Source organism: Mixophyes fleayi, chromosome 4 (genome assembly GCF_038048845.1).
Source record: "Mixophyes fleayi isolate aMixFle1 chromosome 4, aMixFle1.hap1, whole genome shotgun sequence".
Lineage (NCBI taxonomy): Eukaryota > Metazoa > Chordata > Amphibia > Anura > Limnodynastidae > Mixophyes > Mixophyes fleayi.
The window spans coordinates 757,948-782,449 of record NC_134405.1 but is presented as its reverse complement, the minus strand read 5'-3'; the positions used below and the strand labels follow the sequence as shown (position 1 = coordinate 782,449).

The following is a 24,502-nucleotide window of genomic DNA, read 5'->3' as shown; positions in this document are numbered from 1 at the left end:
TCTGGGTACCTTGATTGGGTAAGATGCTCTGTAGACCTCTGTATACCTGGGTACCTTGATGGGAAGATGCTCTGTAGACCTCTGTATGACCTAGGTACCTTGATGGGTAAGATGCTCTGTAGACCTCTGTATACCTGGGTACCTTGATGGAAGATGCTCTGTAGACCTCTGTATACCTAGGTACCTTGATGGGAAGATGCTCTGTAGACCTCTGTATACCTGGGTACCTTGATTGGGTAAGATGCTCTGTAGACCTCTGTATACCTGGGTACCTTGATGGGAAGATGCTCTGTAGACCTCTGTATACCTAGGTACCCTTGATGGGTAAGATGCTCTGTAGACCTCTGTATACCTGGGTACCTTGATGGGAAGATGCTCTGTAGACCTCTGTATACCTAGGTACCTTGATGGGAAGATGCTCTGTAGACCTCTGTATACCTAGGTACCTTGATGGGTAAGATGCTCTGTAGACCTCTGTATACCTGGATACCTTGATGGGTAAGATGCTCTGTAGACCTCTGTATAACCTGGGTACCTTGATAGGTAAGATGCTCTGTAGACCCTCTGTATACCTGGGTACCTTGATAGGTAAGATGCTCTGTAGTCCTCTGTATACCTGGGTACCTTGATAGGTAAGATGCTCTGTAGACCTCTGTATATCTGGGTACCTTGATAGGTAAGATGCTCTGTAGACCTCTGTATACCTGGGTACCTTGATAGGTAAGATGCTCTGTAGTCCTCTGTATACCTGGGTACCTTGATGGGTAAGATGCTCTGTAGACCTCTGTATACCTGGGTACCTTGATGGGTAAGATGCTCTGTAGACCTCTGTATACCTGGGTACCTTGATGGGTAAGATGCTCTGTAGACCTCTGTATACCTGGGTACCTTGATGGGTAAGATGCTCTGTAGACCTCTGTATACCTGGGTACCTTGATGGGTAAGATGCTCTGTAGACCTCTGTATACCTGGGTACCTTGATGGGTAAGATGCTCTGTAGACCTCTGTATACCTGGGTACCTTGATGGGTAAGATGCTCTGTAGTCCTCTGTATACCTGGGTACCTTGATGGGTAAGATGCTCTGTAGTCCTCTGTATACCTGGGTACCTTGATGGGTAAGATGCTCTGTAGATCTCTGTATATCTGCGTACCTTGATTGGGTAAGATGCTCTGTAGATCTCTGTATATCTGCGTACCTTGATTGGGTAAGATGCTCTGTAGACCTCTGTATACCTGGGTACCTTGATGGGAAGATGCTCTGTAGACCTCTGTATACCTAGGTACCTTGATGGGAAGATGCTCTGTAGACCTCTGTATACCTAGGTACCTTGATGGGAAGATGCTCTGTAGACCTCTGTATATCTGGGTACCTTGATGGGTAAGATGCTCTGTAGACCTCTGTATACCTGGGTACCTTGATGGGTAAGATGCTCTGTAGACCTCTGTATATCTGGGTACCTTGATAGGTAAGATGCTCTGTAGACCTCTGTATACCTGGATACCTTGATGGGTAAGATGCTCTGTAGACCTCTGTATACCTGGGTACCTTGATGGGTAAGATGCTCTGTAGACCTCTGTATACCTGGGTACCTTGATGGGTAAGATGCTCTGTAGACCTCTGTATATCTGGATACCTTGATGGGTAAGATGCTCTGTAGACCTCTGTATATCTGGGTACCTTGATGGGTAAGATGCTCTGTAGACCTCTGTGTATGTGGCTTTCTGTCCAGAGATGGTTCCATGTTCATCTCTGTTTAAGGCTTTTGTTTTGTTTTTCTTTCCTCACAGTTTTTTGGGTAATTCTCTGTTGTCTGGACTAACAGGAGCGCTCCAAAACACACCAAGTGGATTTACTAACTTGCAGAAACCCTGGGAGCTCCTGTAGTAAATGTTATTGGCTGTGTTATGTATAGTATATACTGTATTTCTCCATGTAGAAAACGCACCTTTCCAAAAATTTGGGATCTAAATACTGGGTGCGTCTTATACAGTGGCAGCGCAAATCCGAACCGTTAACTGGACGGCCGCTTTGGATTTGCGACCCGTAGTGCTCTTCAAACCTCGATTTCCACTGAGCACGTTGAGCATTTCACTGATGTCACGTAGACGCCCCAAGCTGTGTAGGACTGGAAGCTTTGTAGGCTGAAGTCCCTGTTGTCATCAACGCTGCGCAGTGGTGCTGCCTTCCTGTCATTCAGATTCCATTGTCCAGACGCTAAATCTATAGGTAGGGGTTGGGGAAAGTACAGCTGCCTGGAACCCGCTTTGTGCACTAGAAATGCCGATGGGCTGTTAACAATATAAAATATTGTATGGGACGATATAAAATAAGCTGCATTACTGATCCTTCTAGCACAATGAAAGGGCTTGCAGTCACTGCTGCTTACATGGTATGATGAATAAAACCGGTGGTAATTGCTTCAACGATTACGATAATACTGACACAGAGGACACCTACGATAAAAGAACAATTTAAGGAAAAAACGACAGGTACAATGACAGACTTGCCTGAAAAACGACTCTGCAGATCTCTGATGTCAGCAGAAGGATGACAGCACCTCCTTCCGACTGTGCAGATCTCTGATGTCAGCAGAAGGATGACAGCACCTCCTTCCGACTGTGCAGATCTCTGATGTCAGCAGAAGGATGACAGCACCTCCTTCCCGACTGTGCGGGTCTCTGATGTCAGCAGAAGGATGACAGCACCTCCTTCCCGACTCTGCAGATCTCTGATGTCAGCAGAAGGATGACAGCACCTCCTTCCCTACTGTGCAGGTCTCTGATGTCAGCAGAAGAATGACAGCACCTCCTTCCGACTGTGCAGATCTCTGATGTCAGCAGAAGGATGACAGCACCTCCTTCCGACTGTGCAGATCTCTGATGTCAGCAGAAGGATGACAGCACCTCCTTCCCGACTGTGCAGATCTCCGATGTCAGCAGAAGGATGACAGCACCTCCTTCCGACTGTGCAGGTCTCTGATGTCAGCAGAAGGATGACAGCACCTCCTTCCGACTGTGCAGGTCTCCGATGTCAGCAGAAGGATGACAGCACCTCCTTCCGACTGTGCAGGTCTCCGATGTCAGCAGAAGGATGACAGCACCTCCTTCCGACTGTGCAGGTCTCTGATGTCAGCAGAAGGATGACAGCACCTCCTTCCCGACTGTGCAGGTCTCTGATGTCAGCAGAAGGATGACAGCACCTCCTTCCCGACTGTGCAGATCTCTAATGTCAGCAGAAGGATGACAGCACCTCCTTCCCGACTGTGCAGATCTCTGATGTCAGCAGAAGGATGACAGCACCTCCTTCCCGACTGTGCAGGTCTCTGATGTCAGCAGAAGGATGACAGCACCTCCTTCCGACTGTGCAGGTCTCCGATGTCAGCAGAAGGATGACAGCACCTCCTTCCGACTGTGCAGGTCTCCGATGTCAGCAGAAGGATGACAGCACCTCCTTCTCGACTGTGCAGGTCTCTGATGTCAGCTGAAGGATGACAGCACCTCCTTCCCGACTGTGCAGGTCTCTGATGTCAGCAGAAGGATGACAGCACCTCCTTCCCGACTGTGCAGGTCTCTGATGTCAGCAGAAGGATGACAGCACCTCCTTCCCGACTGTGCAGGTCTCTGATGTCAGCAGAAGGATGACAGCACCTCCTTCCCGACTGTGCAGGTCTCTGATGTCAGCAGAAGGATGACAGCACCTCCTTCCCGACTGTGCAGATCTCCGATGTCAGCAGAAGGATGACAGCACCTCCTTCCCGACTGTGCAGGTCTCTGATGTCAGCAGAAGGATGACAGCACCTCCTTCCCGACTCTGCAGATCTCTGATGTCAGCAGAAGGATGACAGCACCTCCTTCCGACTGTGCAGATCTCTGATGTCAGCAGAAGGATGACAGCACCTCCTTCCCGACTGTGCAGATCTCTGATGTCAGCAGAAGGATGACAGCACCTCCTTCCCGACTGTGCAGATCTCTGATGTCAGCAGAAGGATGACAGCACCTCCTTCCCGACTGTGCAGGTCTCTGATGTCAGCAGAAGGATGACAGCACCTCCTTCCCGACTGTGCAGGTCTCTGATGTCAGCAGAAGGATGACAGCACCTCCTTCCCGACTGTGCAGGTCTCTGATGTCAGCAGAAGGATGACAGCACCTCCTTCCGACTGTGCAGGTCTCTGATGTCAGCAGAAGGATGACAGCACCTCCTTCCCGACTGTGCAGATCTCTGATGTCAGCAGAAGGATGACAGCACCTCCTTCCCGACTGTGCAGGTCTCTGATGTCAGCAGAAGGATGACAGCACCTCCTTCCCGACTGTGCAGGTCTCTGATGTCAGCAGAAGGATGACAGCACCTCCTTCCCGACTGTGCGGGTCTCTGATGTCAGCAGAAGGGTGACAGCACCTCCTTCCCGACTGTGCGGGTCTCTGATGTCAGCAGAAGGGTGACAGCACCTCCTTCCCGACTGTGCAGATCTCTGATGTCAGCAGAAGGATGACAGCACCTCCTTCCCGACTGTGCAGATCTCTGATGTCAGCAGAAGGGTGACAGCACCTCCTTCCCGACTGTGCAGATCTCTGATGTCAGCAGAAGGATGACAGCACCTCCTTCCGACTCTGCAGATCTCTGATGTCAGCAGAAGGATGACAGCACCTCCTTCCCGACTGTGCAGGTCTCTGATGTCAGCAGAAGGATGACAGCACCTCCTTCCCGACTGTGCAGGTCTCTGATGTCAGCTGAAGGATGACAGCACCTCCTTCCCGACTGTGCAGGTCTCTGATGTCAGCAGAAGGATGACAGCACCTCCTTCCCGACTGTGCAGGTCTCTGATGTCAGCAGAAGGATGACAGCACCTCCTTCCCGACTGTGCAGGTCTCTGATGTCAGCAGAAGGATGACAGCACCTCCTTCCCGACTGTGCAGGTCTCTGATGTCAGCAGAAGGATGACAGCACCTCCTTCCCGACTGTGCAGGTCTCTGATGTCAGCAGAAGGATGTCAGCACCTCCTTCCCGACTGTGCAGGTCTCTGATGTCAGCAGAAGGATGTCAGCACCTCCTTCCCGACTGTGCAGGTCTCTGATGTCAGCAGAAGGATGTCAGCACCTCCTTCCCGACTGTGCAGATCTCTGATGTCAGCAGAAGGATGTCAGCACCTCCTTCCCGACTGTGCAGGTCTCTGATGTCAGCAGAAGGATGACAGCACCTCCTTCCGACTGTGCAGATCTCTGATGTCAGCAGAAGGATGACAGCACCTCCTTCCCGACTGTGCAGATCTCTGATGTCAGCAGAAGGATGACGGCACCCTCCTTCCCGACTGTGCAGGTCTCTGATGTCAGCAGAAGGATGACAGCACCTCCTTCCCGACTGTGCAGATCTCCGATGTCAGCAGAAGGATGACAGCACCTCCTTCCCGACTGTGCGGGTCTCCGATGTCAGCAGAAGGATGACAGCACCTCCTTCCCGACTGTGCGGGTCTCTGATGTCAGCAGAAGGATGACAGCACCTCCTTCCCGACTGTGCAGATCTCTGATGTCAGCAGAAGGATGACAGCACCTCCTTCCCGACTGTGCAGATCTCTGATGTCAGCAGAAGGATGACAGCACCTCCTTCCCGACTGTGCAGATCTCTGATGTCAGCAGAAGGATGACAGCACCTCCTTCCCGACTCTGCAGATCTCTGATGTCAGCAGAAGGATGACAGCACCTCCTTCCCGACTGTGCAGATCTCTGATGTCAGCAGAAGGATGACAGCACCTCCTTCCCGACTGTGCAGATCTCTGATGTCAGCAGAAGGATGACAGCACCTCCTTCCCGACTGTGCAGGTCTCTGATGTCAGCAGAAGGATGACAGCACCTCCTTCCTGACTGTGCAGGTCTCTGATGTCAGCAGAAGGATGACAGCACCTCCTTCCCGACTGTGCAGGTCTCTGATGTCAGCAGAAGGATGACAGCACCTCCTTCCCGACTGTGCAGGTCTCTGATGTCAGCAGAAGGATGACAGCACCTCCTTCCCGACTGTGCAGGTCTCTGATGTCAGCAGAAGGATGACAGCACCTCCTTCCCGACTGTGCAGGTCTCTGATGTCAGCAGAAGGATGACAGCACCTCCTTCCCGACTGTGCAGATCTCTGATGTCAGCAGAAGGATGACAGCACCTCCTTCCCGACTCTGCAGATCTCGTGCAGCACTGTGTCACGTCAATGTGCCCTTCAGTCAACACCCCGCAGGGACACTTTGTAGGTGTCATCTGTGTCAGTGTGACCATCATGGGCGAGCCGTACCCCACCCGAATAAAACTTGAGTTCAATAACTTTATGTAATACATTTTTTTTCAAATTTCTGGCCCCAAAATGAAGGTGTGTCTTACACATGGGGAATTACGGTATATTAATAGGTCATTTATTATGTGCCCATCCAGAGTGTATATGCTGTCCTGGATCTACACGGCTGTGTCAATGCCGTATCTGTTGTCAGCTCCTCGGTACTTGAAGAATTGGATGTCACCAAACCACCATCGATAACTTCTGAGAGCGATGAGGAAGAAGACGTAGAACACAACGTGAGTGATAGAGGGGGCTCGCTCTGTGTGATAGAACGGGTGACTCGGACAAGTGTCCTTCCCCCTGCAGGGTGACACAGATAAAAGCTATGTATCTCTCATCCGGTGACCCTAAGGCTATAATTTTATTTCCAGCAGGGTGACCCTCTGACTGTTCTTCAGCCTCTGTCTTTGCACTTTATGGGTAATCATGGGAAGAATATTCTTCTTGCACATGGGAATCGAACGGCTACACGCGTGTCCAGCTATAACCAGGGAATTGTGGTTGTGGCTCAGCCGTTACCTCGTCTCTTTCTGTTCCAGGTAAGTAGATGTACAAGCGGTGGAGGATCTGAATTGGGGGCTGTATTGCCCGTTAGTAGATGTATAATAATAACCAGAATAACCCTCCTCCAGTCTTCCAGTATGTAAGTAATAACTTTACTGCTCCCACCAGGTGCGAATAGACCAACTCTCCCCCCCGCTGGACAGGTTCTCTTTCCATCGGAGTCTTTGGTGTCTCACCTGAGAGACTCAATTTCCCAGCCACAGCTGCTGCCATCAAGAGGAGTTCCTGGATCTTCCAGCGCAGTGCCGTGCTCTGCAATGGGGCTAAGGTACTGCTAACACAATGTACGTCAGGCCTTGCTGTGTTCCACCGTTAACCCCCCCTCCCCCACACCACCCTGTACGACGGGCCTCACTGCACTCCTCCGCTGAACACCCCCCGTTCAACATGGTCACTGCACTCCACCACTTCCCCTCCTCACTCTATGATGGGCATTTTGTGCTCTGCCGCTGCCCCCTCCTTGTATGACGGGCCTCGCTGTGCTCCACCGCCGCCCCCTCCCGTATGATGAGCCTAGCTGCGGTCCTCTGCTGCTCTACGTACCCACCCCCCCTCCCTGTATGATGAGCCTAGCTGCAGCCCTCTGCTGCTCTACGTACCACCACCCCTCCCCATATGATGAGCCTAGCTGCGGTCCTCTGCTGCTCTACGTACCACCACCCCTCCCCATATGATGAGCCTAGCTGCGGTCCTCTGCTGCTCTACGTACCACCACCTCTCCCCGTATGATGAGCCTAGCTGCGGTCCTCTGCTGCTCTACGTACCACCCCTCCCCGTATGATGAGCCTAGCTGTGGTCCTCTGCTGCTCTACGTACCACCCCCTCTCGCCCCGTATGATGAGCCTATCTGCGGTCCTCTGCTGCTCTACGTACCACCACCCCTCCCTCCCTGTATGATGAGCCTAGCTGCGGTCCTCTGCTGCTCTACGTACCATGCCCCCCCCCCCTCCCCGTATGATGAGCCTAGCTGCGGTGCTCTGCGTACCACCACCACACCCCGTAAGATGAGCCTAGCTGCGGTCCTCTGCTGCTCTACCTACCACCCCTCCCCGTATGATGAGCCTAGCTGCAGTCCTCTGCTGCTCTACGTACCACCACCACTCCCCGTATGATGGGCCTAGCTACGGTCCTTTGCTGCTCTACGTACCACCACCCCTCCCCCGTATGATGAGCCTAGCTGAGGTCCTCTGCTGCTCTACGTACCACTCCCCCTCCCCGTATGATGAGCCTAGCTGCGGTCTCTGCTGCTCTACGTACCACCACCCTCCCCGTATGATGAGCCTAGCTGCGGTCCTCTGCTGCTCTACCTACCACCCCTCCCCGTATGATGAGCCTAGCTGCAGTCCTCTGCTGCTCTACGTACCACCACCACTCCCCGTATGATGGGCCTAGCTACGGTCCTTTGCTGCTCTACGTACCACCACCCCTCCCCGTATGATGAGCCTAGCTGAGGTCCTCTGCTGCTCTACGTACCACTCCCCCTCCCCGTATGATGAGCCTAGCTGTGGTCCTCTGCTGCTCTACGTACCACCACCCTCCCCGTATGATGAGCCTAGCTGCGGTCCTCTGCTGCTCTACCTACCACCCCTCCCCGTATGATGAGCCTAGCTGCAGTCCTCTGCTGCTCTACGTACCACCACCACTCCCCATATGATGAGCCTAGCTGCGGTCCTCTGCTGCTCTACGTACCACCACCCTCCCCGTATGATGAGCCTAGCTGAGGTCCTCTGCTGCTCTACATACCACTCACCCTCCCCGTATGATGAGCCTAGCTGCGGTCCTCTGCTGCTCTACATACCACCACCACTCCCCGTATGATGAGCCTAGCTGCGGTGCTCTGCGTACCACCACCACACCCCGTATGATGAGCCTAGCTGCGGTCCTCTGCTGCTCTACCTACCACCCCTCTCCGTATGATGAGCCTAGCTACGGTCTCCGCTGCCGCCTGTACATCAGGTTTCGCTTTATAGATGTATTATCTGTCTTCTCTCCTTTAGATCCGTGAAGGTTATGGCCTAATCTTGATCTGTGCCCTGAGGGAACATGTCTTGGTCTACTGTTGGATTCATCGGGTGGCTTCACTTGTATATTAATGGATTGGATCAGGGTGTAGGAGCACAGGACCTCCCAGACTTGTGTTACGTCATTGTAGACCTTTACGGACAATGTGAGCAGGTCAGTGTACAAGGAATATGTATTCTCCAACTATGAGTGGTGGCCCAGGACATCAGGACAAAGATGATGTCAGCAAGTCAAAGTTGTTTTCCAACTCGGATATTAAACAAGTCCATTGTCTACTGCTTCTAATACACATCAATGTTAAATTACTGCTTAGTGGTGTTATATTATTATATCCTATTGTGGTGGAGGTCGGGCGGGGGCTGTTTTTTTTATTAATGTTCCCCTAACTGTCGTGTTCCATCTGGTGTAGAACCCGCTCGTCCACGTTACACACGCCATTCCTGACCTGCGTAGTGTTGTTTTATTGTATCCAGCTCATTCCCGATGACTGGCTGGGTAATTATAATGGGGATACTCCTATGTCTGTCTCCCCTCCTCCAGGTTTCCATAGTGACAGGAGAGGTGCAGGGAGCAGAGTCCGATGGGCACGAGGGGCATCTTCCTGGAGAGAGGGAAAAGGCGGACATGGTGGATGGTAAGTTGTGCTCGGTGAGCCTACACTTATCTAAATGATGGGGTCCATTGCCTGGATAATTCTGGGCCTCCTCTATAATTACAACTTTAAATCCTAATTGAGCAATCACATAGGTGAAATGACGTGGTTAGAACGTGACCCAACATCACACACTACTGCTGCCGGAGTCTTTTCCCCCGACACAGTGAAATGGGGTCCCACAAATGAGCCGTTTAGTAGAGCCCCGGATAACGGTACTTGACGATGAGTAACTAGTTATTAATAGATGAATTATTAATAGTCTCAATAATCTTCCTAGGTGTGAAGGAGAGCCTTTGCTGTATGACGCACACTGTCTCCCTCTGTCCCCCCTCTGTATGACGCATACTGTCTCCCTCTGTCCCCCCCCCTCTGTATGACGCATACTGTCTCCCTCTGTTCCCCCTCTGTATGACGCATACTGTCTCCCTCTGTCCCCCCCTCTGTATGACGGCACACTGTCCTCCCTCTGTCCCCCCTCTGTATGACGCATACTGTCTCCCTCTGTCCCCCCCCTCTGTATGACGCATACTGTCTCCCTCTGTTCCCCCTCTGTATGACGCATACTGTCTCCCTCTGTTCCCCCCCCCTCTGTATGACGCACACTGTCTCCCTCTGTCCCCCCTCTGTATGACGCACACTGTCTCCCTCTGTCCCCCCCCTCTGTATGACGCACACTGTCTCCCTCTGTCCACCCTCCTCTGTATGACGCATACTGTCTCCCTCTGTTCCCCCCCCTCTGTATGACGCACACTGTCTCCCTCTGTCCCCCCTCTGTATGACGCACACTGTCTCCCTCTGTCCTCCCCCCTCTGTATGACGCATACTGTCTCCCTTTGTCCCTCCCCTCTGTATGACGCATACTGTCTCCCTCTGTCCCCCCCCCTCTGTATCACGCATACTGTCTCCCTCTGTCCCCCCCACCTCTGTATGACGCATACTGTCTCCCTTTGTCCCTCCCCTCTGTATGACGCATACTGTCTCCCTCTGTCCCCCCCCTCTGTATCACGCATACTGTCTCCCTCTGTCCCCCCCACCTCTGTATGACGCATACTGTCTCCCTTTGTCCCTCCCCCTCTGTATGACGCATACTGTCTCCCTCTGTCCCCCCCCCTCTGTATGACGCATACTGTCTCCCTCTGTTCCCCCCCCCTCTGTATGACGCGCACTGTCTCCCTCTGTCCCCCCCTCTGTATGACGCATACTGTCTCCCTCTGTCCCCCCCCCTCTGTGTGACGCACACTGTCTCCCTTTGTCCCTCCCCCTCTGCATGACGCATACTGTCTCCCTCTGTGTCTCCCCCCCCCCTGTATGACGCACACTGTCTCCCTCTGTGTCCCCCCCTCTGTATGACGCACACTGTCTCCCTCTGTGTCCCCCCCCTCTGTATGACGCACACTGTCTCCCTCTGTCCCCCCCCTCTGTTTGACGCACACTGTCTCCCTCTGTCCCTCCCCCTCTGTATGACGCACACTCTCCCTCTGTCCCCCCTCTGCCGTTTAGTAGAGCCCCGGATAACGGTACTTGACGATGAGTAACTAATTATTAATAGATGAATTATTAATAGTCACAATAATCTTCCTAGGTGTGAAGGAGAGCCTTTGCTGGGTGCCCCCTGACCCACTCGCCCTCCTGAGCTGTGAATATCTTGCTCTCTGCCTCCGATTCAAGGAATTTCTGCTTCTGCCAGGTAAGGCTTACATCACCTGTCCTGTCCCCCCCTCCGTATGACGCACACTGTCTCCCTCTGTACCCCCCTCCGTATGACGCACACGGTCTCACTCTGCTCCCCCCCCCCTCCTCCATATGATGCACACGGTATCCCTCTGTCCCCACCTCCGTATGACGCACACGGTCTCACTCTGCTCCCCCCGCCTCCATATGATGCACACGGTCTCCCTCTGTCCCCCCCCCTCTGTATAACGCACACTGTCTCCCTCTGTCCCCCCTCTGTATGACGCATACTGTCTCCCTCTGTCCCCCCCCCACTGTATGACGCACACTGTCTCCCTCTGCCCCCCCCCCACTGTATGACGCATACTGTCTCCCTCTGTCCCCCCCCCACTGTATTGACGCACACTGTCTCCCTCTGCCCCCCCCCACTGTATGACGCACACTGTCTCCCTCTGTCCGACGCACACTGTCTCCCTCTGTCCCCCCTCTGTATGACGCACACTGTCTCCCTCTGTCCCCCCCCTCTGTATGACGCATACTGTCTCCCTCTGTCCCCCTCTGTATGACGCACACTGTCTCCCTTTGTCCCTCCTCTGTATGACGCATACTGTCTCCCTCTGTCCCCCCTCCTCTGTATGACGCATACTGTCTCCCTCTGTCCCCCCCCTCTGTATGACGCACACTGTCTCCCTCTGTCCCCCCTCTGTATAACGCACACTGTCTCCCTCTGTCCCCCCTCTGTATGACGCACACTGTCTCCCTCTGTCCCCCCTCTGTATGACGCACACTGTCTCCCTCTGTCCCCCCCTCTGTATGACGCACACTGTCTCCCTCTGTCCCCCCTCTGTATGACGCATACTGTCTCCCTCTGTCCCCCCCTCTGTATGACGCACACTGTCTCCCTCTGTCCCCCCTCTGTATGACGCACACTGTCTCCCTCTGTACTCCCCTCCCTATGATGCACACGGTCTCACCCTGCTCCCCCCGCCTCCATATGATGCACACGGTCTCCCTCTGTCCCCCCCCCCTCTGTATGACGCACACTGTCTCCCTCTGTCCCCCCCCCCTCTGTATGACGCACACTGTCTCCCTCTGTCCCCCCTCTGTATGACGCATACTGTCTCCCTCTGTCCCCCCCCACTGTATGACGCACACTGTCTCCCTCTGCCCCCCCCCACTGTATGACGCACACTGTCTCCCTCTGTCCCCCCTCTGTATGACGCACACTGTCTCCCTCTGTCCCCCCCCTCTGTATGACGCATACTGTCTCCCTCTGTCCCCCCTCTGTATGACGCATACTGTCTCCCTCTGTCCCCCCTCTGTATGACGCACACTGTCTCCCTTTGTCCCTCCTCTGTATGACGCATACTGTCTCCCTCTGTCCCCCCTCCTCTGTATGACGCATACTGTCTCCCTCTGTCCCCCCCCCTCTGTATGACGCATACTGTCTCCCTCTGTCCCTCCCCCCCTCTGTATGACGCACACTGTCTCCCTTTGTCCCTCCCCCCCTCTGCATGACGCACACTGTCTCCCTTTGTCCCCCCCCCTCTGTATGACGCACACTGTCTCCCTTTGTCCCCCCCTCTCTGTATGATGCACACTGTCTCCCTCTGTCCCCCCCTCTGTATGACGCACACTGTCTCCCTCTTTCCCCCCCCCCTCTGTTTGACGCACACTCTCCCTCTGTCCCCTCTCTGTATGACGCACACTGTCTCCCTTTGTCCCTCCCCCCCTCTGTATGACGCACACTGTCTCCCTCTGTCCCCCCTCCTCTGTATGACGCATACTGTCTCCCTCTTTCCCCCCCCCCCTCTGTTTGACGCACACTCTCCCTCTGTCCCCCCTCCTCTGTATGACGCACACTGTCTCCCTCTTCCCCCCCCCCTCTGTATGACGCACACTCTCCCTCTGTCCCCTCTCTGTATGACGCACACTGTCTCCCTTTGTCCCTCCCCTCCTCTGTATGACGCATACTGTCTCCCTCTGTCCCCCCCTCCTCTGTATGACGCATACTGTCTCCCTCTGTCCCCCCCCCTCTGTATGACGCACACTGTCTCCCTCTTTCCCCCCCCCCTCTGTTTGACGCACACTCTCCCTCTGTCCCCTCTCTGTATGACGCACACTGTCTCCCTTTGTCCCTCCCCCCCTCTGTATGACGCACACTGTCTCCCTCTGTCCCCCCCCCCTCTGTATGACGCACACTGTCTCCCTTTGTCCCCCCCCTCTGTATGACGCACACTGTCTCCCTCTGTCCCTCCCCCTCTGTATGACGCACACTCTCCCTCTGTCCCCCCCCCTCTGTATGACGCACACTGTCTCCCTCTGTCCCCCCCCCCCCCCCCTCTGTATGACGCACACTGTCTCCCTTTGTCCCCCCCCCTCTGTATGACGCACACTGTCTCCCTTTGTCCCCCCCCTCTGTATGACGCACACTGTCTCCCTCTGTCCCTCCCCCCACTGTATGATGCACACTGTCTCCCTCTGTCCCCCCCCCTCTGTATGACGCACACTGTCTCCCTCTGTCCCCCCCCCCCCTCTGTATGACGCACACTGTCTCCCTTTGTCCCTCCCCCCCTCTGTATGACGCACACTGTCTCCCTCTGTCCCCCCCCCTCTGTATGACGCACACTGTCTCCCTTTGTCCCCCCCCTCTGTATGACGCACACTGTCTCCCTCTGTCCCTCCCCCTCTGTATGACGCACACTCTCCCTCTGTCCCCCCCCCTCTGTATGACGCACACTGTCTCCCTCTGTCCCCCCCCCTCTGTATGACGCACACCGTCTCCCTTTGTCCCCCCCCCTCTGTATGACGCACACTGTCTCCCTTTGTCCCTCCCCTCCTCTGTATGACGCACACTGTCTCCCTCTGTCCCCCCCCCCCCCCCCTCTGTATGACGCACACTGTCTCCCTCTGTCCCCCCCCCCCCTGTATGACGCACACTGTCTCCCTCTGTCCCCCCCCCCTGTATGACGCACACTGTCTCCCTCTGTCCCCCCCCCCCCCTGTATGACGCACACTGTCTCCCTCTGTCCCCCCCCCTGTATGACGCACACTGTCTCCCTCTGTCCCCCCCCTCTGTATGACGCACACTGTCTCCCTCTGTCCCTCCCCCCACTGTATGATGCACACTGTCTCCCTCTGTCCCCCCCCCACTGTATGATGCACACTGTCTCCCTCTGTCCCCCCCCCTCTGTATGACGCACACTGTCTCCCTCTGTCCCCCCCCCTCTGTATGACGCACACTGTCTCCCTCTGTCCCCCCCCCCCTGTATGACGCACACTGTCTCCCTCTGTCCCCCCCTCTGTATGACGCACACTGTCTCCCTCTGTCCCCCCCCCCTGTATGACGCACACTGTCTCCCTCTGTCCCCCCCCCTCTGTATAACGCACACTGTCTCCCTCTGTATAACGCACACTGTCTCCCTCCCTATGACGCACACTGTCTCCCTCTGTCCCTCCCCATCACATAACGCACGTTGTCTCGCTCTCACCGCTTCTCCTGCCTCTGTTGTAGATGGATATTTCATGGAAGATTGCAAGCTGTGTGTCTGTCACTGTGACTCCTGTCACAAGCTGCGAGGGGATGAGCTGTACAGTAAGAGAGGAGACCCCCTGCGGGAGTACGCTGAGCCGGGCGGCTGGTGTAGTTTCCCTCTCAGGTAGGAAATGGAAGACACGATTGTAACAATTCTTGGAATGTCTCGTGCTCATCACCCCTCTCTTACAGGCTCAGCCCGCGGCTATCCTGTACTCAGTACAAGAAGTGGCATATCGCTTACCAAGGCAGTAGTGCAGGAAGCGTGCGAAGATTGCTGGATCGGGGGGAACTGCTGCCAGGTGCGTAGATTGACCAGTGATAATCACCCGAGAGGGAATCTCCGCTCTCAGGGTCATTATGAAGATTTGTTGTCCTGTGAAGCCAGTTAGATAAAGGAATAGGTAAACGAATCTACAGATAATATTCACACACGTGTAAAGTATCCAGCCTTTGACAGGTGAGATGTTGGATATTTAAGATCAATTTATTTTTCTGTTAGTTGTTTTCTGATAAAAAGAAAAATCTGGCTGCAGTATCTTAAAGTGGGATTACCAACAGGAAGTCTGGTGTACGCGGAAGAAAATTGTTCTCCAAAATCTAAAATGTCTTTCACTGTTAAAGTGTAAAGCGGCGGTTCCCAAAGTGTGCGCCGCGGCTCCCAGGGGTGCCGCGGCGCTGTCACTGGGGTGCCACGGGCCAGCCCTAGAAAAAAGAAAGCAAACAGAAACTTACCAATCCGCGCGGCGCTAGGACCCTGCAGCCTCCTCTCCCGCAGCTGTCACTGAATATCGACGTCAGTGACAGCTGCGGGAGAGAGGAGGCTGCAGGGTCCTAGCGCCGCGCGGATTGGTAAGTTTCTGTTTGCTTTCTTTTTTTTCTATAGCTGGCGCGGGGCAGAGTAGGAGGGCAGATGGCAGAGGAGGGGGAGAGAGAGCTGAGGAGGAGGGCAGATGCCAGAGGAGAAGGGCAGATGCCAGAGGAGGAGGGCAGATGCCAGAGGAGGAGGGCAGATGCCAGAGGAGGAGGGCAGATGCCAGAGGAGGGGGTCAGATGGCAGAGGAGGAGGGCAGATGGCAGAGGAGGGGGACAGAGGGCAGAGGAGGGGGACAGCGTGAGAGAGGGCAGAGGAGGGGGACAGCGTGAGAGAGGGCAGAGGAGGGGGACAGCGTGAGAGAGGGCAGAGGAGGGGGACAGCGTGAGAGAGGGCAGAGGAGGGGGACAGCGTGAGAGAGGGCAGAGGAGGGGGACAGCGTGAGAGAGGGCAGAGGAGGGGGACAGCGTGGCAGAGGGGGCAACGTGAGAGAGGGCAGTGTGCCTGGATGCAGAGGGGGCAGTGTGTCTGGATGCAGAGTGCCTGAGGGCAGAGTGTCTGGATGCAGAGGGGCATTTTTGCATACAACTAAATAAGTATTTTTGTCGTGACCTAAATACTTATTGCAATTTTTTGACCCAACTACTTCTAAAACAGGACTGTTCAGTAATTATTTTGGAGGGGTGCCTTGAAAAAATTTGGAGACTCTAAGGGTGCCGCGAACTGCAAAAGTTTGGGAACCACTGGTGTAAAGTATATGTCTTGGATTTGGTCCAAGTCCATGGAGACAAGTTGGGTGTTAATCCCTTCATCCCTGGAATGTCCAATACTGAAGCTTTCATCTGATTCCTCTTCCAAGCTGTAAACACCCGGCTATATTTTGTTTTGTCCTGCCAGGGTGGTTGGTCTCTGAGGGTTCTCACCCATTCTCTCAGATCCTTCTTCACACCCTGTTCTCTAAGTTGGGATTGAGAGGGCTATCCAAAGTCTTGACTCCATCCCTGGATAAGGCCAGAAGTTCTCGTTTTACCGGTGGTCTCCCGGGACAGCTGCTTTCCTTCTGGCTAGGTCCAGAAGTATGAGATGGTCATCACCACCTGCCTGCGATGGTTCCTCCCTGCCACCCATCCCATATGTGGATTGGCAGAGGAAGGTAGCGGGAGAACAATCTCCCAGGACTGTTTAATTCTTTTTCCGGACTGCTGCTTTCTGAATCACCTCCTGAGTGGACGCAGTCATACCTTCTTTTCTGTCTTCTCTGCTGGTAGCCTAGTTAGTGTAATCAGTCAAGCTTTCTCCAGCTGCTGCTCCTCGCAAATTGGCCAAAATATGGCTCCAACTGCTAGTCTTGCGTTCCTCTAACGCTAGATGTGATACATGTACTCTGTAACGTTGTAAACTGGATCTCCCCCAACTAATGCCAGGAATCGGAACAGATTCTACACCTTCCAGGGCTACTGGATCCCTGCAGTCTACTATGGACCAAGTGACATTGTCCGTCGGGCCCTCTCAAGAAGCAACTAGCACTTTATTTGCAGTGCTAATTTCTGATTTGCTGTAACAGTGGTCACAAACAGAGGTCAAGGCACTCCCCTTCCTACTCTTCATCCTAAAACTCAGAGGGGGAGCTTCATTCCTTAAGCAAGATATCGTCACTTTAAGTTACTCTACCAGTAACCAAGTTAGGACTCTTTGGGGGAGTAGAATTCCTTTTTATTTTCCAGCATAAAATTCTTTTGAAGGAGATTCTGGCAACCCTACAGCTAAAGGATTTGCCTCCTGCAGCCTCCAAAGCGGGCAGTGTCCTCAGAGTTTAGTGGAAAAATCCAGAATATTTCCTATGTTTATCTCTATTGTGAATGGAAGCAACCAGACCGATGTTAGAGTTTTGTGAGTAAAATCACCCTTGGCTGGGACTGTGATTACCCTCCATGGTATTCAGCTCCCTCGGACAGACAAGAATATATCCAAAATAAGGCTTTATTACAACAGCACAACACCACAAGACGTTCACAAGTTACAGGGTAAATGTATCCTCCAGCAGCCTCTTGCAGTCAGCACTCTAAAATAATAATCTCAGTATCCTTCAGAATTGTATCCTCCCGCAATATCACCACTACCGTTTAGCTAGACAGTTACGGTGTCTCCCAGCCTGGGTTACTGGCTCACACAGACCCTGTCCTGGTAGGGTTTCCTCCAGCGGCACCACGATGCCTGGCCCAGAGTCCTTTTCACTGATGTCTTGTGCACCAAGATCCTCCAAGCTAGAATAGCTCTGTTGTCATTCTGCTCTCCCTATATTCTTGGCTGTATACACAGGGAATAAGGTCAAATGTCTCAATCCTCCCCCTTACAGCAGGGGTCTATTAGTGAAGGTATTACACTATTACTTCAGGGAATAATATGACCCTTCACGCCTGTATGAATCCTTAAGACATTTGACACATTGTATCTGCAGCGTTACACAATATAAGTCTGAGATACATTTTGATAAAATAACATTTATATTGATACATATTAATACATTTCCCAATGCTATTTCTGCCAGTATAGTACTGTGGTGCACATTATCTGGAAGTTATTTCCTCTCAGATTACCTGTTGACCTAGATAATTAACTTGGGCTGCCAGCTAGATATATTAAGTCACTCAGACATCGTTCTGATTGCTAACACCCCAGGTCTACGCCACAGCTCATAACAATGGACAATTGAGACAAATGGTAACTGCCTTAGCTAACACAGCTTTCCATCCTGTCATGCAATATGGCTTCTGCGGTCCTGTTACTTTCACACAATATGACAATATTCTTTATATTTCTAATACATACAATACTGCAGGTAATAGCAATGGCAAAATGTACCTAATAACATGAAATAATAATACACATAATACACCAATGCTCATGTATATACTTATACTGGGCCAAGGATTAAAAAGTACAGTAAACCGTGCAAAACAGGTGATGAAAAAAAAGCCCTCAGTCCAGTAGCACCCCGCATCGTCACCAGTTTTACCACATATTTCCAGTGCCAGGTATAGTGGAATCCTCCCTGTCATTTGTTAGAGCCTTTTATCAATACCTTCCGCCAGCTTATCAGACACTGTCCAGCACTGGTGCAGGAGGTCCTCTGTCACTGGGACTTATACCCGAACCAGCCATGGCTTCCGCCAGCTTATCAGACACTGTCCAGCACTGGTGCAGGAGGTCCTCTGTCACTGGGACTTATACCTGAACCAGCCATGGCTTCTGTCAGTTTATCAGACACTGTCCAGCACTGGTGCAGGAGGTCCTCTGTCACTGGGACTTATACCTGAACCAGCCTTGGCTTACGCCAGCTTATCAGACACTGTCCAGCACTGGTGCAGGAGGTGCTCTGTCACTGGGACTTATACCTGAACCAGCCTTGGCTTCTGTCAGTTTATCAGACACTGTCCAGCACTGGTGCAGGAGGTGCTCTGTCACTGGGACTTATACCTGAACCAGCCTTGGCTTCTGTCAGTTTATCAGACACTGTCCAGCACTGGTGCAGGAGGTGCTCTGTCACTGGGACTTATACCCGAACCAGCCTTGGCTTCTACTAGCTTATCAGACACTGTCCAGCACTGGTACAGGAGGTCCTCTGTCACTGGGACTTATACCTGAACCAGCCTTGGCTTCTGTCAGTTTATCAGACACTGTCCAGCACTGGTGCAGGAGGTGCTCTGTCACTGGGACTTATACCTGAACCAGCCTTGGCTTCTGTCAGTTTATCAGACACTGTCCAGCACTGGTGCAGGAGGTGCTCTGTCACTGGGACTTATACCCGAACCAGCCTTGGCTTCTGTCAGTTTATCAGACACTGTCCAGCACTGGTGCAGGAGGTGCTCTGTCACTGGGACTTATACCCGAACCAGCCTTGGCTTCTGTCAGTTTATCAGACACTGTCCAGCACTGGTGCAGGAGGTGCTCTGTCACTGGGACTTATACCTGAACCAGCCTTGGCTTACGCCAGCTTATCAGACACTGTCCAGCACTGGTGCAGGAGGTCCTCTGTCACTGGGACTTATACCTGAACCAGCCTTGGCTTACGCCAGCTTATCAGACACTGTCCAGCACTGGTACAGGAGGTCCTCTGTCACTAGGACTTATACCCAAACCAGCCTTGGCTTCTACTAGCTTATCAGACACTGTCCAGCACTGGTACAGGAGGTCCTCTGTCACTGGGACTTATACCCAAACCAGCCTTGGCTTCTACTAGCTTATCAGACACTGTCCAGCACTGGTGCAGGTGGTCCTCTGTCACTGGGACTTATACCTGAACCAGCCATGGCTTCTGCCAGCTTATCAGACACTGTCCAGCACTGGTGCAGGAGGTGCTCTGTCACTGGGACTTATACCCGAACCAGCCTTGGCTTCTACTAGCTTATCAGACACTGTCCAGCACTGATGCAGGAGGTCCTCTGTCACTGGGACTTATACCTGAACCAGCCATGGCTTCTACTAGCTTATCAGACACTGTCCAGCACTGGTACAGGAGGTCCTCTGTCACTGGGACTTATACCCAAACCAGCCTTGGCTTCTACTAGCTTATCAGACACTGTCCAGCACTGGTGCAGGTGGTCCTCTGTCACTGGGACTTATACCTGAACCAGCCATGGCTTCTGGCAGCTTATCAGACACTGTCCAGCACTGGTGCAGGAGGTCCTCTGTCACTGGGACTTATACCCGAACCAGCCTTGGCTTCTACTAGCTTATCAGACACTGTCCAGCACTGGTGCAGGAAGTCCTCTGTCACTGGGACTTATACCCAAACCAGCCTTGGCTTCTACTAGCTTATCAGACACTGTCCAGCACTGGTGCAGGAGGTCCTCTGTCATACCCGGGTATGAAAACAAATCCTGATCCTGACATTGCTCCAGTTCCCCACATCAGCAGTTCTGGGGATACTATTCCTACCAGTATGATATAATAAGATGATAATACCCCATTCACTGTTTTTGCCAATAATATTTATGAATATTTTCTGTAAATCTACAGCGTTTTCTATTTCGAGCCTTGCCATGTGGTCCCATCTATGGTAGACGTAAATAGCCCTTCTCCTGGAACCAACATATTAACAGGCTCTTCAGGGGGCACAGACGTGCATTCAGGTTCTTCAGATATTCCGCTGATACAATCCGTCATCTTTCCCCGGAGGAGTATATCTTCCACAAGTAAAAGTACAGAAACTCATTTCATCCACTGTTCAATTCCTATTGTAACCCAGATTGTCAGCTGACAATTGCCTGGTGTTCTGGGCAATATAGACGATCACATTGCCATGAGACCTCCTCAATCACAGTTCCTGAGGTACTGGAGCTAAAACCTCTTTCATATGTCGAGATGCAGTGGTGGGCAAGGGACACACGCAGATTAGACAAGCGCGGAGATGCTGGTTTCTACTGGTGTCTACTTCCCCTAAACTTTATTTATCTTCAAGCAGGGATCCCGGTTCTCCTTTTCTGGACAGATCAGATTTAGAACTGATTGGCTGTTAGTATTTACATCACATGACAATGGAACCAAGTATTCAGCTGCAGAAACACCATTATCTTAATAACAGAACGGAGATAGACAGGAGGAGTCTCTCAGATTTTGTAAAAGCCTTTTCTTGGAGACTCTTATTGTGGGTGTAGTAAGATCCACCTGGTTTCCATCTCATTCTCCCTTTTCAACGGCTCCATTGCTGCCATTTAAGACGCACATCCTGGCTTTCCTAATGGGAACAGACGGCTACTTCCTAGAGTTGGGGTATCTAGAGCTCAGAGGAGAAGAGTCAGGTTAAAGTTTCGTTATTTAGTTATACTGCCTCCTAGTGGTGAAGGTTTACAGTAATGATTTACACTTGCTGATCTTTTGAGTTTGACTGGCTCTAGTTGTGTTTTATATGGAAGTTATACACAAATGATCCATTTATAATGGGATATATATAAAATGTCATTTTTCCACTGTCCCTATCGGTCAGTGTAATGTGTGGGGTTAACCTGTAGGTGTCACCAGGGGAGGCTACCAGTGCGGACCCACTCCTGAGTGTAGGCTAGACGCCTGTATGGACGTCTGTGTCCGAGTATTAATGGAGTGCTTCCTGTTCTTATTAATGTGCATCTCGCTCATCGAGGGAGCTTGATCTTGTGGTGCAGAAGGTTAGGACTAGTGATGTCTCTCCTCAGTTTAGTTTTTTTTAGGTTTTTATGACATTCAGAAGACTAGATAATATATAAGCCAGAGACTATACATTCTACGCTTTTTCACACTACTGCTATTCTAAGCTGGACTATACTTTTACTTCTCACTTGGATGTAGGCCTAGTTAGCTCCCTTGTTAATTTGCCAGGTCAAATCAGTTTAATGCTCAGATACTTCTGTTTTTTACATGTGGTAACCCCATTCTCTGTGTTTCCCAGGCTCCTCTTGTATTCTCACATCCGTGCCGGTGAAGACCGATCCACAGAATGGCTTTCCGACATCTGAACCAAATGTTCTGCAGAGCCGAGAGACGCAGAGTGCGGTGCTGTCGCCAACGCTGCGATACGCTGGTCTGCTGGATTTCTGCCCCAAAGTGCAGTGAGTATATTTGTCACTTTCCAGTCATTGACAGTAACCTCCGAACAGCTTTATGATTTGGAAGAGATTTTATAGATGCTCTGAATGTGATGTCTGGCTTATGCCTTTCTCTTTATGGCACTGAATAAATGGCAGCTGTAGATATGGTCAATAGGTTCAATTGTTGTTCAGAGCAACCTCTAGAATGGGGAAGAAATGTGATCTACCTGACTGACGGGGGAGTGATTGTTGGAGCCAGACGCGGTGGTTTGAGTATCTCAGAAACTGCTGATCCTTTGGGATTTCCATGCACAACAGTCTGTAGAATTTACAGATAATGGTGCACAAGACATAAACCACCCACTGAGCGGTGTCCGAAGAGACTGGTCAGACTGGATGAAGGTGACAGTAACTGACATAACCATGTATGACACCAGTGGTCTGCAGTAGATGGCTTACAGCAGGCCTGTCCAACCTGCGGCCCTATAGATGTTGTGAAACTACAAGCCCCAGCATGCTTTGCCAGTAGACAACCTGTTGATAGCTGGAAGGGCATGCTGGGACTTGTAGTTTCACAACATCTGGGGGGCCGCAGGTTGGACAGGCCTGGCTTACAGCATCTGAGGAGCACACCAGTGGTCTGCAGTAGATTGCTTACAGCATCTGAGGAGCACACCAGTGGTCTGCAGTAGATTGCTTACAGCATCTGAGGAGCACACCAGTGGTCTGCAGTAGATTACTAGCAGCATCTGAGGAGCACACCAGTGGTCTGCAGTAGATGGCTTACAGCATTTGAGGAGCACACCGGTGGGAAGGATGGATCCATCCTGCCTGTGTCAATAGTACAGGCTGGGACGTGTGGGAACCTTAATACTAGTTAAGCATCATTTAAATGCCATGGCTTACCTAAGTATTCCTGCTGACCATGTGCATCCCTTTATTGTTATAGTCACCTTTTAATGGCTACTGTGAGGACAACTGGTTTATCTAGCCCAATTCTACCCACTTCACGCTGGCTGGCCACTCAGGTTTGCCTTACTATGTCATGGCAGCCTACCCAGTACCTTCTATGGTTCCTATAGTCACTCAGGCAAATGCAGTTAGAAAGTACAATTATATATTTATTGTAATAAAAACAACATTAGAATACTATAGACAAACAGTAAATAAATGGCAGGCATGTTCAGTACATTATCTGTCCATGGGATTCATCTGAGCTGCAGATGTACCAGCAGAAGCCTAGACCTCAGCGCTGGAGTTCGTCTTCCCATGATACAGGATATTGATAATCACCGGGTCTGCTAGTAGAGAACAGAAACTCAACACCAGTCAGTCCTACACCTTCCAGGAGTCCATCCTCAGACATAGCACCCCTCCCCCCCTAGAGTGAATCCTTATATCCAGGGTGAAATTTTCTCAGTGTTTTCCCATCCCTGGATAAACCCCTGGATCTCTCCTTCTTAACCATTGATGGGTGCTGGACTGGAGATGAGCCTGCTTTCCACAGTGGCTCCCCTGCTGTGTCCCTGCCACAATGTCTGGGCCAGTCCTGTGGAAGACAATGAGTAATAATTGGCCTTCCCCATCTGATCCTTACCCATAACCCACCTGGCTTCAATTTAAGAACAATGTATAACCGCATCACTGCAATATAAACAATATACAATAAGCAATATACATTTTTACAATGAGTAACTTATAGTGAAAGTCACTATTTAGGCATGGCTACAATGTCCCCTTATCCACATGTAATTTGACAAAGCGTTTGCACTCTGGTGAGCTGGGGAACATTAACAGGGCTATAAAAGTACATGTTATACTCCACGTTTTGTGAGAAATGAGGGACAGACTGGTTAAGGTGATATCACAGCTACTTCCAGCAGGATAATGCCCCTTGTCACAAAGCAGATGTCATTTTAAGCTGGTTCTATGAACATGACAATGAGGTCAGTGTACCCCAATGGCCTCCACAGTCACCAGATCTCCTTTCAAGAGATCCCCTTTGGGATATGGTGGAATGTGCAGCTAACACTTCTACAGGAGCTGCGTCATGTTAACTAGATCTAGAAAGGTGTAACTGATTGAGTGTCCACTGCGTGTACATTGAGGCATCAGGCTTCACTGTTAAAGATAAGAGATTATGCAGAAATACTAAATATACAATGTTCTCATGTCTCAAAGTAAATGCTGTGCTCCAACTACTACTCAGTCCCTGGGTGGTGGGACAAGGACGTCTGTGGGAGTAGATCGGTCGCTGGGTGGTGGGACAAGGACGTCTGTGGGAGTAGTTCGGTCGCTGGGTGGTGGGACAGGACGTCTGTGGGAGTAGATCGGTCGCTGGGTGGTGGGACAAGGACGTCTGTG

At 51.8% G+C, this 24,502-nt stretch overlaps 1 protein-coding gene across 1 annotated transcript in view; it reads left to right on the top strand.

The window, feature by feature from the left end:
* Positions 1-24,502, top strand: part of NEURL4 (neuralized E3 ubiquitin protein ligase 4) — a 34,325-nt gene that overhangs the window by 8,545 nt on the left and 1,278 nt on the right. Inside the window, 13 exon segments of the mRNA XM_075204935.1 lie at positions 1,790-1,797; positions 6,386-6,550; positions 6,689-6,853; positions 6,987-7,007; positions 7,009-7,146; positions 8,876-8,888; positions 8,891-8,953; positions 8,956-9,053; positions 9,441-9,534; positions 11,138-11,242; positions 14,741-14,885; positions 14,954-15,063; positions 22,000-22,159. Coding sequence (XP_075061036.1) covers positions 1,790-1,797; positions 6,386-6,550; positions 6,689-6,853; positions 6,987-7,007; positions 7,009-7,146; positions 8,876-8,888; positions 8,891-8,953; positions 8,956-9,053; positions 9,441-9,534; positions 11,138-11,242; positions 14,741-14,885; positions 14,954-15,063; positions 22,000-22,159 — 1,285 coding nt within the window.